The sequence below is a fragment of the Poeciliopsis prolifica genome, unplaced genomic scaffold, assembly GCF_027474105.1.
Source record: "Poeciliopsis prolifica strain line A6 unplaced genomic scaffold, Auburn_PproV2 SCAFFOLD015, whole genome shotgun sequence".
NCBI classification, from domain to species: Eukaryota; Metazoa; Chordata; class Actinopteri; order Cyprinodontiformes; family Poeciliidae; genus Poeciliopsis; species Poeciliopsis prolifica.
Window position 1 is genome coordinate 6,279,153 of NW_026562390.1, and position 18,210 is coordinate 6,297,362.

The 18,210-nt window shown below is 38.2% G+C and overlaps 2 protein-coding genes across 2 annotated transcripts; one reads left to right on the forward strand and one right to left on the reverse strand.

Annotated features, from left to right (window-relative positions):
- Nucleotides 1-986: 986 nt before the first annotated feature.
- si:ch211-282j22.3 (ER degradation-enhancing alpha-mannosidase-like protein 3) lies at nt 987-12,807 on the reverse strand. The gene is made up of 20 exons (XM_055040144.1): nt 11,962-12,807; nt 11,819-11,864; nt 11,340-11,440; nt 10,741-10,780; nt 10,525-10,637; nt 10,294-10,447; nt 9,851-9,985; nt 9,604-9,709; nt 9,354-9,451; nt 9,101-9,226; nt 8,882-8,965; nt 8,584-8,667; nt 8,082-8,206; nt 7,840-8,005; nt 7,480-7,634; nt 7,278-7,395; nt 6,356-6,529; nt 5,488-5,653; nt 5,208-5,399; nt 987-3,771 (listed from the first exon to the last, which is right to left on the reverse strand). The coding sequence occupies exons 1-20, from the start codon at nt 12,111-12,113 to the stop codon at nt 3,506-3,508; spliced, it is 2,601 nt and encodes an 866-aa protein (XP_054896119.1). The 5' UTR covers nt 12,114-12,807; the 3' UTR covers nt 987-3,505.
- An 885-nt stretch (nt 12,808-13,692) lies between these two features.
- On the forward strand, nt 13,693-18,210 carry anxa3b (annexin A3b). Its single transcript, XM_055040145.1, has 14 exons — nt 13,693-13,989; nt 14,315-14,361; nt 14,446-14,493; nt 14,782-14,869; nt 15,072-15,166; nt 15,510-15,623; nt 15,882-15,972; nt 16,080-16,159; nt 16,530-16,586; nt 16,689-16,782; nt 17,061-17,156; nt 17,244-17,302; nt 17,595-17,717; nt 17,828-18,210. The coding sequence occupies exons 1-14, from the start codon at nt 13,863-13,865 to the stop codon at nt 17,885-17,887; spliced, it is 1,179 nt and encodes a 392-aa protein (XP_054896120.1). The 5' UTR covers nt 13,693-13,862; the 3' UTR covers nt 17,888-18,210.

An 18,210-nucleotide genomic window follows, 5' to 3' on the forward strand; every position in this document is an offset into this window, starting at 1 on the left:
GAGACGTAGCAGCGCCATGACGTGGAGGAACCCGTCTGCTATACATGACGTCCTAATTAGTTTATCTCGTGACGCAGTGAAATAAATCACCCAATTTAGCTTTTTTTTTTCACTGTTGAGGTTGAATTAATTTATTCTTATGAGAAAACTCTTCACCGAGCAGCGGATGTTTGAAATATCTCAGTGACAAAACAACGTGGGAGATTTGTGGCCCCTGAAGGGCCAGTGTCCTCTTTGGCCTGACTGCTTATTGCTTTTCTAGAAGGGGAAGTCCAAAGCTCAGTCAGAGATGAAATATACTGCTCAAAAAATTAAAGGGAACACTCAAACAACAATATATCTCCAAGTAAATCAAACTTCTGTGAAATCAAACTGTCCACTTAGAAAGCAACACTGATTGACAATCAATATCACCTGCTGTTGTGCAAATGGAATAGACAATAGGTGGAAATTATTTTTATATTTATTTCATTCATTCATTCAGATTTGGATGTGTTATTTGAATGTTTCCTTTATTTTTTTGAGCAGTGTCGTTAGGAAAGAGGAATTAAATGTAGATCATTGCTTTCAAATCACAGCCTAAAGTTTTTACGCTATTGTTTTTGTGCAACCTTTTCTAAGTTTGCAAAAAGACGACAAAGCAGAATACATTTTTTAACACTGTCTTTGACTGACTTGAAAGCGACTGTGAAAGAAAAGTTCAGTTCACAGGAATTGAGCGTATTTGCTGACTTTCTTTTGTCTAAATTGTGCAATTTCAAATTTTTATTTGCAAGTATAACAAAAACAAAACTAACCAAAAAAAAAAAAAAAAAGACTGCAAGAGGTTTATTTACATTTTGAATTAAATCCATATCAATTCAGAACATCTAATGATTTGCATTATGATTTGTTCAGAGAAGAATAAAAAACTTTGATTTCAAAAACAGAAAATAGGGAGCACAAATATGATTTTTTTTTTCTTTATCCACCAAGGGTCAAAAATCATATGTACAGATTCATCACATACAGCCACATCAAAATTAAGGTAGCAAGCTGCCTGATTTTATTTGTATAAAAAATGATTTATATCCTCAGCAATAACCAGTGTATTGGTTTTACAGCAAACATGTAACTGCTGACATTTTCATCTTTTGCAGTGAGCTCCAAACCTGTAAAGTTGAAAAGCCCTCACTGCTCCCCCCTAATCTTCATCTTCCTCATCAGATTCTCATATTGAAGTCATAAATCTGATCTGGTTGATTATGTCAAATCAAAACTTGCAAGGACTATGAACTATTCTGGGCTTAACTGGATACAACATTACTTCAAAAAAAAATAACGATACTAATATAAAAAGGTATGATCAGAATCTGCTTCATCAGAATGATTAAAGGTAAAGCCCCTTCTCAATGGGCAAAGTGCAATCCCTGATCATCTTAGTTTCCATGCAGACTCCTAACAGAGCATGATGAAGCTGTGACTAATGGCAGACGATTGCAGAACAAAATGTGCAAATATCACAGATTTCTTCCAAAGCAGTGAACTAATGTTTTATGAATTATTCCAAAAAGTTGTTGGTTTGTCAGCAAAGTTAAAGTTGATCACTTCCTTCTGTGTCTATGCAAATGTATGAATTGTGTTTCAGTTTCAGCAAAGAAGGAAAAAACATGGAAATAAAAAAAAAGAAGTTAACAAGCACAAAATAAAAATAAAATGCCAAAAGGACGTTACAAGTATCTTTATTCTCAAATTCACCTGGATGAACGTCTCATATCTTCTTGATTGGTCAACGTAAAATGTCAATCTATGGATAAATCAACAATTAGAAGCAAATCGTCAAGTCCAAAAACATTCAAAAGCTCCTAACATATTTCACCAAGGCTAAAAAATGATGGCAGAGGCTCAATTACAGAAAGATTAGTTAAAGAGCAAAACCTACTAGGACTCCCTCTGCTTGCACCTGAAAGAAAATATGTGTAGAGATTATTACAGCTTTTTTGGCACATTTTAGGCTGCAGTTGTTAATCAGAGAAATAATAATAAATAATATAAAATATCTAAATATAACAAAAAGGTGTCCTTGGTTTGCCCTCTATTGCCGTTTTATTTTGCATGAAAAATAATGTGCACATTATCAGTGGTAAAACCCCCCAAAACAAAACAACAAAAAAACTTAGCAATAAATCTTAGAGAAGTCTCTTTGCCCTATAAAACCCTTTCGAATTTCTGATCTAAAATCAGTTTTGAGTGTGAAAAATAGTCCACTGGTCAAAAAACATTAGATGGAAAATGTGCAACTTATAAGTAATGAGAACAAAAACCATCAACAGAAAGTGACTGAAGATTAAAAAAAGAAAAAGTCATTGCACATATTAATGCCCGTGAAATACTTCACAATATGAACTGGACTGCTAATCTGTGCAAATAAATCAAAAACTCATCCTGGACAGCATTCAAATTTCTTGGGGAGAAAAGCTTTCCATTTCTTATGCAACAGCGACAAACATGAAGCGAAAGCTTGCTGCACACCTGAAAAGAAAACATTCACAACGAAATGTTGAAAAGCTTTTTCTCTGTGTGGAGATGTTTAACTTTGGTTTTATATTAGGCATCACCATGTGATCTAAACATAGTTGGAATATACAATAGGTTCAGAGCTACTGATCGGATATGATCACACCAGACCGCAAGACGGTGACTGAATGTGTTTTTCACTTTTTTCACAAACTTGAAATTAGTTTTCCTAAAATTTGCACAAATACAATATTAAGAACCAAAGTCTACAAACTAGAAGTCTAGAACCAAATGAATCTCAACAATTACTCACAATTTTCTCTTCTTATTTATTATGTGTATGGTTAGGTTTAGAGGTTTCAACCGAGATGCCTTTTTATATAAATATAGCCTAATTAATCAACTACACTCACACAGTCTAATGCTAACTCTTTAATTAGCCAAAAGCAGTGCAAAATATCCCTCTCAAATGTGCACATTGAAATAATAAAATACAAAAAAATTGGTCAATCTTGCATTCTGCATTCACTCATCAAGTCCCTGAAGTTTCTACCTAGTACAAAATTTATGTTCCAAAAGAACCCGAGCTTGTCTCCTTCATCTACCTTACACATGGTGCAACTGAGAGGTTATGGAAGCTGACGCCACCTACTGGCCAAGTAAGACTCCACTAATCTTTACAAACTGCTAAAACAGTATTTGAAGAAGTTAAAAAGGTGCAATCTAGATTAAAAGCAAATTGCATACATTTTGTTCCACCTTCTAAGCTTCCCCCAAGGTTAGGATGACTTTAAATTCTGCTCTACTGGACACAAGATCGCAACAGGAGACCAGCTCATGTTCTGGCTGAGAGCAGAATCCCTCTGATCCCACTGCGTCATAAACATGGAGCCGTAAAGTCATATCCTCCCTGTTAATTGTAAACACGCAGGCTGTGCTGCAGAACAGAGACAGGGGCCACATGCTGCTCACAAACCAACTGGCCACCAGCATTAGGGAACCACAGCAGTCAAGGCTTTGTGCCTGGTCTGGGTTTGGAGTTCAGGGCTTTCAGAGGGTCTGTAGAACAGGGTCCAGTTCTGCCTTGAGTGCAGACCTGTTGGTGCTGTGACTGTTGTTTTCCACTAAGTTCTTCTTCGCCCGCCTCTTTAAGAGGGACCTCTTCGTCCTCCAAAAGCAGCTCCAGCGTGGTTCCTGGAGCTGCTCTGTCCTCCGACCCGCCCTCCTCTCTCAGGCGGAGTTTTATGTTCATGCTGACAGGTTTTTCTGAATTATCTGCAAAAACAAAAAAAATAAATCAAATAAAATGCATAAACTCAGAAGGGATACACATACCACACATAGTTAAGATCTGATGTTGCTAATTTAAGAATTATATTTGTTTAAGAATGGAGTTATAAGTAAAGTCCAGCAAATAAAATTTGACAAATACAAGCATTTTACAGAAACTCAAATAAAACAGGCACACAGATCGACACATTTAATATTCCTAAAAACGTACATTTGACTGAAGTCATTTAATGGGTAAAAGAAGTTGTTAAATTATTGATTCCGTTAATCTTTTGCTAATATGGAAGCACTTGGTGTTCTCATGTAACATTTCACAAGAAGCATGAGGCGTCCAGAGGCTGGTGGTCTTTTTATAACCCCTCTAGATCCTAGCAAAAAATGAAAACTCAAATTATATAAACTCAATATCTTAAATCCTATAAAAATCAGACATTTAAAAGAGATGTTTTTATAGGATTTAAGCCTGGGGACTGAGAAGCCATAGAGGAAGTGTTTTTGTTTGTTTAAAATAAATGTACTGATAGAATCCATCTGATTTTTTTTTTTCAAATGTCCCATTTTAAAAAGTGCATGATGCTACAAATAAAAAGTTCCCAGGGCCTTTCGAAGATAATCAGGCCCACATCACCACAGATCCTTCGCCGTACCCAACAGGGGGCAGAAGATACTTTGCACAGATTTATTGTGAGTTTTAGTCCACATTTCACTCATTTAAGTTTATTCTTAGTCTTATCAAACTAAAGAACTCACCCTTTGAAAAAGTCCCAGAAGAGTACATAAAACTCTACATTTCTATGCTTGTGATAGAAATTGCTTTTTTTGTGGAATTCAGTCACAAGCCAGAGAGTCTGATCGACTCTCTATTTTCACTTATATTTATCTTGCACTTGGTGGCGAAATGAATGTGTGAGATTAAAAGAAAGGTTATTCGATTCTCATCAGAAGTTTCTGGAAAAAGTTATCAAAGTTAAATGTTGGAATGAAAAAAAATGCTTTCTGTAGACAAAATTGTTAGTCATGCCACTCATTTTGCCACTTTTAAATCTTGTAGACAAATAAGACTTCCTAACATGTTTTTTCTCCCACTTAATAAATCTGTTTGAAATAAAATTTATTTTTTCCTAAATTTTTCATTGTGAGGTTTTGCTCCCGCCATGAAAGATTTAATTAGTGAAAGACGTTTTACACGTCTTTGCCAAGGCGTGCTAATACATTTGTTTGGAGCTGTAACACTATTTTATCGACAAAAAAATAAATATGCAAGAAAAAAAATATCTCTTCGATCAGACTCTGGCCTGTGGCTGAATTCCACAATTAGCTTCCCGTATAGCAAAACTTGTTCCTAACCACTGCATTAAACGGCAACAGAAATGCACAATATGGAGTGTTTATCTTTTAATGGACTTCCTCCTGGTCCTCACCCTGTCCCAGCTGCCTCTCCTTTGGCAGCAGCAACACATCCACATTGTGATGTTCCTCCAGGGCGGTGGTGAGCACGGCGCCTTCCCGGCTGAACAGAAACACCAAAGGTAAGGTGATGTCTTCGGTGGAGTCACCGTCTCCCACCATCTGGAAGAGGGGAGTCTCCTCGCTGTTACTTCCTTCGCGATGATCTGTGCGACAGGGAAGTTTATCAATGATTCACTTCCTGGAACATTAAAAACTATGAGAGGTGTTGTTAAAATACAAACTTTTTTTCACCTATAAAGATGACACCACTGGCTCCAGCTTGTTGCAGCCAACGAGCCTTGGCTGCAAACATGCAGTCACCGCGTAATGCAAGTGCAATACGGCCTTTAACCTCTGCTGCATTTTCTACGGTCCCACAGGCAGTGTAGGGGTAAGCTTTCACTATGGTTCCTTTCACCTGTGGTAAGGGAATTCATTTTAGTTTAATTTTTTTTACGATAGTGAGAAAAGCAAATAAATACAAATAACTTAAAAAGTACATTTTTGTATCTAATTTGACAATACTCCTTTTGCAGAACTGAAGGTACATTCACACCAACCTTCTTTAGTCCGCTTTAAACTCCAATTTGTTTATAATCTGGTTCATATTGGGAGGTGTGAATGCACTATCAAACTCTGATGCTAAACCAGAAAAATAGAACTGCCTAAAAACCTTGGTTTTTTTTTATTTTGTTAAAGTGAACTCTAGCGCAAGGCATTCTGGGTAAATACAACCAAAACAAATGTGCATTTAGTGCTAGCTACAGAAATTGCGTATTGATTTTTTGCCAGAACAGTAATCCTTCAGCTGCTAAAATCTGACTCCACTACATGTTTGTTTACATGATGAAGGATATTGCGCTCTTATCTCCTTCAGAGGTTTTTGTGTCATTTTCTTCAGTGGTTCTTGGTACAGTGGAACCATAAGCAAGGAGGGAAACAAGTTTTTCGTTTGGTTTGTTTGACACAGTGCAGTGTGAAAGCGAAACGCACTGAACCAAGTCTACCAGATTATCAGGTGTGAAAACACCTAAAATGTTTCCATTCCCAATATGATGACATTTTTTGAAACACCAAATCTTTTTCAGGTTTTGTCTCAATAGTAGGCTCTTTATCTCACCCCGTGCTCATGCTTGGTCAGGTCCATCCCAAACTTGGCCGGTCCTGCAGTGAGGACCGTTCTGCCCAGAAATGGAGGAGATATGAGCTGAACGACATGTGGCACCACCAACTCCTCCTCTATCGCCTGGCTCACTTCTGCGACAAGCTTTACGCGGAACACTCCTTTATGCTGCTGCAGGTATTCAAATATTTTAAAAAAGACAAATAATCTAGTTGAATTCAACATATTCGATGTTAAAATACTATTATAGTACAGTATAGTTATTATAGTAATAGAATAACATTTTCAGCACAGACACAGATAAAAATCAATTCAAAAGTTGAAAGGAAAAAGATACAGGTTATGGAGTAACACTGGCCTTTACTTGAGAGTTATACAACAAGAGTAGCAGAAAGAGAAGAAGTTCAGTGAAGGGATCAGGCTTGGAGGACATGTTGTACAGGACAGAGCCATCCTTCAAATTCACTTTTCCAAATCCATAAAGTTCAAAGTAAATTTTAATTAAGAAACCTGAAAGCTTTTCTGTGCCAGCGGGGAATTTAATTAACCTTTTTTAATTATGCAACAATAACAACAATGAGTCGTCAAATTCATAACTCCCTCGTGTGTAAATGCGACCAGTGTAATAAATTTAAGTCTTAAGTGAAACGTTTAAAAACATCTCTCCATACAGCACCGTTAATTTAGACACTGACTGGGCTCATGTTAAATCACACTAGTATCTGAAAGGACTTTTTTATGCTTCACATACAACAATTTGTTCCACCACATTGGAATCAGCAGATTTTAAATGTTCATATTTGAAATATTCAATAAATGAACATAAGCAAGGTTTAAACTAGAAATTGTGACAGACGCTGTAGAGGTGATAATAACTGTAACTGAACACATATGAGCTTTAGAGGTGAACGAGGCCCACCTTTGAACCAATAGAGTTTCCCAGGGTAAAGTCATTCAGAGGGGTGAGAGAGATGCCCATACTCTTCAAGAACTCCACCGGTTCCATGCCACTATCGTGGAGCGGCAGCTCAATTTCCCTGTGAGTAGTCATGAACTCACTCAGTTTCACAAAAAGCAGATCAGAAGCAGAGATACAGAGAGTCTCTTGCACCAAGTCCCACCTGATGGGTAGAGGAGTGAAGGCTCGTCCCACGCCAGTCAGGTACTTGTAGCCGTCCCTAATGGTTTTGGCGAACGATGGGTTGTTGGGGAACAATGTCTCTGTGCTGGGGCAGGAGTGTGTAAATAGATCCTCATCATGAGCAACAGGAGCCTCCTAAAGTGCAGCACAAAGAGATAAAGCACCACAAACCTTTCATAAGCACTTCAACAAAATAAACTGTCAATTTGTATTTGTACGCAATAAAATGTTGTAAATATAATTACAAAAATTTACATATTCTTGCTTTATACCTGTGAGAGCACATCTTCCTGTACAAATTCGAGAAGAGAAAGTAATTCAGATTGTTGAGAACTTTTACCGTAAAGTTGGTCTGGACGGTGACTTGAGTCGTGGACAGAGAGACGGGCAGTAGGTGGGCCTCGGTGGTGAAAATGTAGTCGTCTATGTTAATCGGCAGCTGGCTCTTCTCCGAAAACAGCAGGTAGAGGTATTTGAACATCTCTGCCAGAAAGAACGAGTCCATCCTACACAAGAGCAATAACACCGAAATATTATTTATGGTTTCCCTCAAAGCTTGGCTTCGTCTGTCCCAAACAGCACCTGTCTTCATGTGTCCCAGTGCGGACGTCGTGCACAGCAGCAAAACCGCAAGGCACTCTGGCAAAGGCATTGAGTTTTTCCACTATGGATTGTCCCACTCTGAGGTAGTAAGGGTCACCAGTGGCCTGCACAGGTCGGACAGAAAAGACAGGTCATTAAAACTATGCAAGACAGGAAGACTTTTCTTTGTTAGGGTATTTCACCTGGATTTTCAAGACTGCAATAATACTTATAATTATAAAACTTACACCAATTTCTAGGGCTTAATGAATGAACATCATGAGCCACATGAATGATGAATGAATAGAGGGTCTCTCAAATATTTTAAAGAGGGTTTTTCTGTGATAATTAACTTGTGTTTTTACGCATTATTTATCCCGCAGCTCTTTTTTTCTTATTAATGACTTATTGGGATCTTTTTGGGTTCTATGTTCTTCCTTGCTAAGCAGATAATTCAAACTAGAACCAAGCATGTTGTGTTTTTTTATTTCAATGTTTCTACCTTATAGAGGTAGTAGGTGCTTTCCGCAAACTCTGGTCTCAGCAGGTGTTGACCCCAATGAACTCTGAACTCTGTGGTAAAAGCCTGCATGAAGATTGACCAAAAGAAGCAAACATAAAGCTGTGGCTGTTGACACTCATGACCAGATACAACATCAAAACAATGTAACTGCAGAACGAACATCACTTATTGAAAAAACTAACTTTGTCACTTTTATTACATCATTATTCTTGCAAGTTTTAAATATTTCTCTAATGCAAGATGACAACAGAGTGAACATGAATGAGACCTTCTTTACCTCTGGGAGAAACTTGTGCTGCTTTGTGACTTGGTATAGCATCTCATGAGTCTCTATGGCTGGTTTCAGATCTCCTGTTAAAACCTATGCAGACAATAATATATATATATATATACATACATTTCTTTTCAGACTCAGCAACCTTTTATCTGTCAACTGCTATTTACCGATTGGAGCAAATGTAATAAATGGAGCATCTATTTAAGCAGTTCATCTGACCTGTAATCCAGGGAAGAAAGCGAGCAGCGAATCCATCCAGCTGCGAACGCTCACAGTGGGATTGTGCATGTGCACGTTGAGCAGGAGAGGAGGCTGGCTGATGTACTTCATAATGGCACTGTAGTGCTGTTACAGTAAAAAAAAAACATAATAGAAACTAGATAAAATAACAGTTGTTTTGAGCTTCAAATGACAGGATGTACACCAATGATGTTACAAAATGGGATGACTTGTTTGTTGAAGGGAGACTCACAATGTTGAACCTCTGCAAAAATGTATTGTCTCCTAAAAGAATGTAGGCCTTCATTAGATATTCGTAGTACGAGTCGATTCCTGCGCCAACACCGCTATCTGCACAAACAGAAGCAAAAAGGCTGCTCATTCACAGTGATGTGGGATTCTTATCAAGACTGCGCAACAACAAGAGGGACTCTGAGATTCATTAGGCATTAGCCTAATGAATCTCAGAGTACTTGTGTGTACTTGTGCTGGAGTGTTGTTACCTTTCCTGATCCATTCTCCATTATGGATATTGATCACAGTTCCAACTAAGTCACTTCCTCTCTGTCTCCTCTCCCAGAGGACATCCAGGGCCCTCCTTGCATGTTCCTGTTAAACATCAATAAGCAGCTGGCTTTAATTTTCCAGATAAGGTGAACTAATCTCACTCTTCAGTAATTACATATTTACAGCACACTAAAGCACAAAAGCAAACATTAAGAGAACTCTGTAATTACAGGCTGGCAGTACCTCAAACACAGACTCTCCCGACAGCCTGCTGAGAGCGGCAAACTCCAGGATCATGGTCCCTGCACACGCTGTGCATGTGTCCGATTCAGTGCCTGTACGTGAGAGTGGGTTCAAGATGCCATACCGCAGATTCACCTGGAAAACAACAAAAAGAAAGTCACTTAACTGGACGAAAAATATGGCTAAACAAGCTATTTTTGTTTACTTTCAATCAGTTTCGTTTGAGTTCACTGAACTGTGCAGAACTAGTTTTAAAGCTAAGTGGAATGGTTAGATATCTACTGTTTTCTAATACTTTTTTTAACTAAATGTACAAATAGAAAAATCTAATATTTATATGAAAAGGTATTTATGAATGTGTGGAAGATTCAGTGTTAAGAATGGCTGTGGTAGGATCATGTATTGGAATATTTTAGAGAAATAAACAATGACTATTGGTGTACCTTAGGGTAGGGAAGGCCACTGGTGGTGTTGAAAGCAGGAATCAGTCGGTGGCCCAGCTCGACGGCCATGTGCAGGAGTTCATCACGATACCACTGCATCCTCTCCCCACGCTGCCTGAGCAGGTCAGCCATCACATGTCCCCCCAAAAGCCCTCTGGACACACATTTACAAAATGATAAACAGCGTAACAGGACATGTTCAGCATCAACACTACAGGCTTTTTTTTATACCCTAAAATCCTGATGTTGGTCTCAAACACGGACACCACCACATCGTTGTCCAAGCGCACGTCCCTCACAGCCTTCTTCACTGCGTCGTCAAACTCGTCCAGCTTGTTCAGCACCTGTGCGCATGCAGCCAAGAGAAAACAACTTCATTTCCAAAGAGGAAGAAGGCACAATAAATTCATTCTTGTGTTGGTAAACAGATGAACAGGAAGTACATACCACTAAGGTATCTAGGGTGTCGATCAGAGTGAGAGAAAACCTAAAGAACAGGTGGCAGAAATGTTACAAGATGGTAAGAGGAGGTCATGTCACACTTTGCTGCACATTTACTTTTTAGAACTCTACGTTTTTTTAAAATGCAAATTCTGGTTTAAATTTGCATAAAATAACATGAAACTGTTTTTGTATGCATAAACTGATTTAAATTTTAGTTTTTGTTGCATTATGCATGATCTAATATTTGCAAAAACAGAGCAATAAATATCTACTTTGAGCTCTTTCAACTCAAATTTCCAGGTATATCATCACCTAAGCTGCATATTCATTGTTTCATTTATATTCCCAAAACCTTTGCTAACAATTTCTATCTTCATTAGATTACTTTCCCATTGGCATTAGTCAAAACGGTAGAATTTATAAGGAGTTTTGGGGGAAAAAAACTAGTAGTGAGATTCTGCAAAGGAATGCTAAAGCAACCAGACAGGTCGTACAGACTATGAATAAACTAAACTAATTTCCACCTGCTGGTTTGATTCAGGGAGCTGTGAAACATTATTTGATGTTTCAAGGCGTTAGAGGACAAAATAAAGTGTTCTTACTTCCCCAAGGAGTCGTCGATGTCCCCTCTGTTAGGCTCTTCTCCGCGCACTCTCCCTTTGCAGCTTAGTGGCATCAGCTCATCTGCTGGATAGGCATATTTCTGCAACAGTAACAGCTATAATTAGGCTCATCACTTCGTAATCATTTGATTCATGGTATGCAACTCATTTAATCATCTCCATGCCATACATGATGGAAACACCTTGAAAAGAGAGGATATTTTTGTAATTTCCCTACATCTTCATGCACTACTTCCTGTTTGAGCCAGTACTGTTTAGCCACAACTCCACAATAAAAATAAGAGAAATCATCTGAATTATCCCTGTGCTCAGAAACAAGTTGGGACGTCAACGCTCCATTGATTACTTATGAATAAAAATAGCAGAAAATGTGTTATTGTTTTTATCTGTAAACATCCAAACACCTTTTCTAATAGACAAAAAAATGTTGCCAATCACAAAGCTTTAATTGTCCTTACCATGTAACTTCCATAGGCATGGTCAAACATCTCCAGAATTTGGTTTCTGTAAATAAACAATGAGAACATTTTAAGCAAAACGCTCTCTCTGGGTAATTTCTGTGTATTACATAAAGAAGAACTGTGTTTACTCCATTTTTCACCTGATGTTGGTCTTCTCCTCTGGTGTCATGCTCTGATTCTCCAAACAATTCACCCAGCTAAGAAGACTGGTGATCAGAAGCGTCTTCAGCAACATATCGGTTCCAAAACAGAGACCCGGTTTCCTCTGAGATTTAGCACCAAGCCTCCTCATGTGTTCTAACAAAACGTTCAACTTTGATGGGAACAAACAAACTCCTCTCTGTGCAACACCCACGCAGATCAAACAGTCCAGCTGGCACAACTGTCCCCTGTCAGACCCCAGCTCATCCTCTTTGTTTTGGTAGAGAAACAGCACAATTTTAGCTACCTCCTAAAGGCCATTTCCCCAGCTTTGTTGCCCTGTTGTTTGTCCAATCTTAATAGGACCACTTCATTGATACAAAGTCTCCACGACGAAGTGTCTCCATGTAAACAAAGGGTTGAAAGATAGCTATAAAAGACTCGTAGTCTCCTATTGAAAAAATAAAAAAACAAAAACAAGTAAAAATAGCTGCTTGTGTAAAAAAACAAAAACAAAAAAACACCTCTATCCAGACGTAGAAATAGAGGAATAGTGTTCATAAACTACAAAACTGAAAGGAGAAGGTGACGATGTGGTTCTATCAGCTGTTGGGAGGCTCTCCGTTGCTAGCCTGATCTCGTTAGCAATGGCAGTTAGTTAGCAAACAAGCTTCTTGATAATAAAACAATTAAACTTATATTTGGACCAGATTTCATCCCAAGACAGATTTAACCCAGTTTCGTCGAGTAAAACTAACCCGAAGCAGGCCAACAGTCAGGAAAGCGAAGCTAAGAAGTCTGTTGGATCTGTCAAACGACAAACTACCCGGCTGTGGAAGTGAACATTTCAGCCCTGAATTCGTCTGTCAGGTAAACGAGAGTACCACGTCAGAGTGAGGCAAGTCCGTCGCTTTGATTGTTCCCCCCTTCTTTACGTCCATGATTATTCAAAATATCGTACTTATTTTTATTATGTGACTAAAGATTTCCATAAAAATATAGTCTTCATTAAAAAAAAACATGCAAAAATTCCCTGTAAGACCACACTTTGGGAATATCTTAACACTACGCACGCCTACAAGTACAGCAAGTGGGGTTCGCCTCATTTCTAATCTGGCGGTGGAGCCAACACCGGCTAATAGTGCTCAACTGTGTGACCAATATAAACAGCATTTTTGGACCCAGAAAAAATATTAATGGAACGGTTTCCGTAATGATGAAAAGTCAGTGTTTTATTTGTACAAAAGTTTACTTTGTACAGTGGTTGGTGACATAACGACTGAGAAGTTAAATCTCCCCGACCCCTTTCCGCCGCCCCCCAAAGTCTTTGCCCGTGGTAAAACGTGATATCCTCACACGCCGCCTCGTCGTCACTCCTCGGGTGACTCGGTGGCTGACATGGCCAGGGATGATAGCTGACGTTTTACCAGTGCTGGAGTAGCTCTAATGATAACACACCGATAAACTGGACTGAAAAAATCTCAGCGTTTGTGTCCAATGAACATTATGATGGTCAAGTCCCGTTGCTTATTTTACTGTCCAGTCAGCTGTGTCAATAGTCTGCCGTCAGATGTCGCTGTTGATCAACTGTACCCATAAGTTGTACACATTTTGGCTGTGTTTGAGTTCCATACAACATCAGTATAAAAAAAAACATCTCGGTTTCAAAAGTAGATGGTGAAAATTACACAGCTCTATACGGACGAGGATTATGGCCACTGGGGGGAAAAAAACTAAAAATAAAACAGTTCTGACTTTAATCTCAGAATTCGGAGAAGAAGAAAAAAATCAGAACTGTTTTATTATTTTTCTCAGTGGCCCTAATCCTCTTCTGCAGAAAAGGGCCACGAAGATAGTTGTGCAAATCAACTAAACCGAATTTGTTTAGTTGATTTGCACAATGGAGGAGGAGTTTCGTGATTCAGCCAGTTACAGGCGTTCCCCTTTCACAACTTCTCAAAAAGGTGTGGTGGCAGCCTGTCTTCTCTGTAAAACCCCCCTTTCTTTTAGCTCATCTTTTCCATCAGGTAAGAAAGCCTCCAAGCCTTTGATCTTTTTGTAACTTACTCAAATGTTGTTATTTGTTTCCCAGTGCTGCATGCTCTGTTTTGTTGCGCTAAGAGCTCGTTTCCTACTATGGAGCCATCGACGTTCCAGACTTTATTTCCTGCGATTCTCTTCGTGGACACGCGAACGCCCGGTCCACGAAACAGAAATTGGGAGTAATGATGATACACGATGGATTAAACATGCATAAAGAAAATGAGGGAAATGAGCGTATAAAGGAGTTATAGCAGAAGAAAGGATGAGGGGATGTTGGTGCTGATATGTTTGCTCTTTTTTTTTAATTAGATTTAAGCATTTCAAGCTACAACCAGAAAAAAAAAATGTCTGCTTGGGTGAGTTTTTCAACAATGCCTGTAATAGTTTAATTTGGCATATTTTCAAAAAAGAAAATCTACATTTGCTCATGTGTGGTGCAGGGTGATCTGGAGCTGCTTTTAGACTCTCCCTCCTCATTGACTGTAGCTGTAAGTTAAACCAGCTTTTCTATTTATTTGATCCTGCAGATTGTATTTATGGAGAAAATGATATATTGTTGTAATGAATTAAAGACCTACATAAGATGTACTTCTCCGAGAAAATATAAGAGATAAATCTGTTATGTTCACACAATGTTTTGTATGAATAACCATCGATGCAACCTTTATACATTTATTTTAAGCGGTCTCTCTTTATACCTAAACAGGCAACTTTTTGCTTTATTGTCAAATGAATTTTGTATTATGTATAATTACTTGTAATTTGGTGTTTTCTAGTCTACTGCAAGAGGAACTGTGAAGGACAAGGCTAATTTTAAGCCAGAAGATGATGTTGCTGCCCTGAGAAAAGCAATAGAAGGCCTTGGTGAGCTGATAAATGATCAGCTTATTTTCTGAATATTACAAGCTCCATAGAGCAACAAAATATTTTAAACACCCCTGTAATAATTCAAAGATTAGACACGTGATCTGTCCAAATTAAACCTAAAACAAAGGTGAAAGAAAATGCTGCACATGTCTGCAGAAAGTGAGCTATTTAGGTGTTGTTGTTCTTTTAATCATTACAGGTACAACAGAAAAGACCTTGATTGATGTGCTGACCCAAAGAAGCAATGCCCAGCGTCAGCTTATCGACACAGCTTATCAGAAAGCCACTGGAAGGGTGAATGAAGAGAGCCTTGAAAAAGCATTTTTACCCCTTGTAATTTGTTTATTTTATGGGAGAATCACAAATTGGCACACAACTCTGAAGTGAACAGAAAATGACAAGTACCTATTGTCATGTTTTCTAATGAATCTGAAAAGTACGGCATGTCTTTGTATTCTGCAAAAAAAAAAAAAAAAAAGAAGGTCCAAACACTTCACTCGTATGCAACTGTTTTCTGTGGCTTTATCACTTAAAATCATAAAAAAAGGCTCTAAGATTGTAGCTCTGACATCAAAATGTACACAAATATTGTCTTTTAATAGATAAACACGCTAAGTTTCTTATGTCCTTGCACTAGACATTAGTGGCTGACATCGAGGGCGACACCCACGGAGACTTCGAGGACTTGTTGGTGGCTTTGGTTACGCCTCCTGCTGTCTATGACTGTCATGAAGTCATGAAAGCAATAAAGGTGAGACTTATTATTAATATGCAGAATAACAGGTGCCTGAGTGTGGATTTTCAACTTTTTTCTAGTCAGTGTCCAGAACAAGTGTTTAGTTACAAGTTTTTAAAAATAAGCCATTATAAAAACAATTTTCAGTCTTTGAATTGCAAAAAAACCCCAACAAAAAGCATGTAAATCTTGACATTACTGATGATTTATTGTACATTTTGTTCAAAACAGAACTTTATTACTTGTGGTTTTATTTTGTGTTTTTACATTTAGGGTTCAGGGACCACTGAGAGCACCCTGACAGAAATCTTTGCTTCCAGATCCAACAAGCAGATTAAAGCCATGACTGATGTGTACCTCAAAGGTAGGTCACTTCAAAACAAAAATCTGAAAGTAGTTCAGTTTGTTTATATTGCAAAATGATTGTAAAAAAGTTCACAATCTTTAGCAGATTGTGCCGTTTTATTCCAGAAACCGGAAGAGTGATGAGTCACGATCTAAAGTCGGAGGTATCTGGGGATTACGGCAAAGCGCTGCTCATCTTGGCTGAGGTGAACTGACAGCATGCAACAATGCACCACTCCCTGCAGCTGCACATTCATCTACTAGGCGGGACGTCATCATCATTCCAAAGATATTCCAAGAATTTACATTTATCCAAACTGTCCAGATGCTGAATTCTTGGAAAGCGTTTTAATAATCTGAAGCAACTGTTGAAAATTTGACTTGTCTTAAGGTTAAATTCAGAGAAAAATATTCCCATTTATATTTGCAGATGTAGTAGAAAACTTGTCAAGCTTTAAGTTATGTTTATCTGAACTGTTTAATTTTTAAGTATATTAAATCATATTTAGATTTTTTTTTTTTTACATTATTTTTTTTTTTAAATAAAATGTAATGCTTATCTGTTCACTTTCACAGGGAAAGAGAGATGAGAGCACCAATGTGGACACAGCTAAAGCCAAAGCAGATGCAAAGGTAACACTTTCAGTTTGAACAAATTTGTAATTCGCTGACAATTATGCAACCACAAAAACACGAGGAGCCTTAACATTACATGGCCATATTTGTTTCCAACAGGTTCTGTATGAGGCGGGAGAAAAGAAGTGGGGAACTGATGAGGGCAAGTTTATCGACATCCTGTGTCACAGGAGTGTTCCTCACCTTCGACAAAGTGGGTTTGCCTGTTATTCCTTCTCAGTACGTGCAAACATTTGCAAACTGTGACTGTCCACTTGAAATGTTTTTATACTCATCGTGCGGAGGAATGTATATTATTGGATGTATTGTTTGATGTCGAAAAGCAATCTCATGCTGATTTATTAAACTGGAATTGGTAAAAACTGACTGTACTAGCAACAGCAAGTTGATCTTCTGAATTTAAATCTTTTTAAAACCAATTCCTGCCATGAAAAAGAACAAAAAATAAGTCTTTTTTTTCTTTTCTGACAGTTCTGATTGAGTATAAGAATATTAGCAAGAAGACGCTGCAGGAAAGCATTGAGAGCGAAATGTCTGGAGATCTGGAGGAACTCCTGGTTGCTGTTGGTGAGGAACAGTTTTTACAGCAGAAATACAAGCCGTCTTCATCTACTGGGAACTTTTAATATTAACCCCAACCTATTTTCTAAACAGTGAAGTGTGTGAAGAATGCCCCTGCGTACTTCGCCGAGAGGCTTTTCAAAGCCATGAAGGTAAAATCGGTGCTTAATCTAGAAACAAACGGCTACCTGATACTTTTTGATTATTTTTGCTTTTGTGCCGTATCAGCCTGCTCTCGTTGCTGGTGTGGAAAGGAATGTTAAGCCAGTAAAAAGGAACGTTTTACTGTTGCTGCATCAGCAGAGTGACTGGTTTCTAAAGCAGAGAACAAAAGAATAGTGAATCTGCACATGTAAAGCAAAGCTATCACTGAAGAGCAAATGAGACCAAATCAATTTGATCAGATTTCTCAAAAAACAATGATCAATGTCATGCTCTGTTTAGGGAGCAGGAACCACAGAGTCCACGCTGACAAGGATCCTGGTCAGCCGCTCTGAGACCGATTTAATGGATATTAAAGAAGAATACAAGAAGCTGTTTGGATATACCCTCTACAGCCGTTTAGAGGTCAGTATATCGGCTGGATCCCTCTTATCAGTGCTACAGCTTAGATCTATTTTATTATTGCATTTCCAATGATGATTAAATTCAGTCCTCATTTTATGTCTTTTTTCCAGTCGGAAGTGTCCGGTAGTTATGGAGAAACTCTCAAGAAGCTGTGTGGCCAAGACGGCTGACTTCTCCCATGTCCTCAAACACAACCTGGAGGAGCAGGGATGATCAATAACCAATTGAAGGCCTAATAACTGATCAATCCGATTGTTCAAAACCCACATGAATAGAAATAATCAAGTAATGCTTTCAAAAATATGGTTTTCCGAGTTGTATACCTGTAAGTGACACTTTTGTTGATAATGTACTGTTACTGTACTGCGGTAACATTTTCATATGAGTGCCTTATTTCCTCATCAGAAAAACACTCCATTCCTTTGTTTATAGAAATAAAAATAATCCAATAAGGTTTTAGGCTGAGGAAAAATAAAACAAACTCACAAGTCAA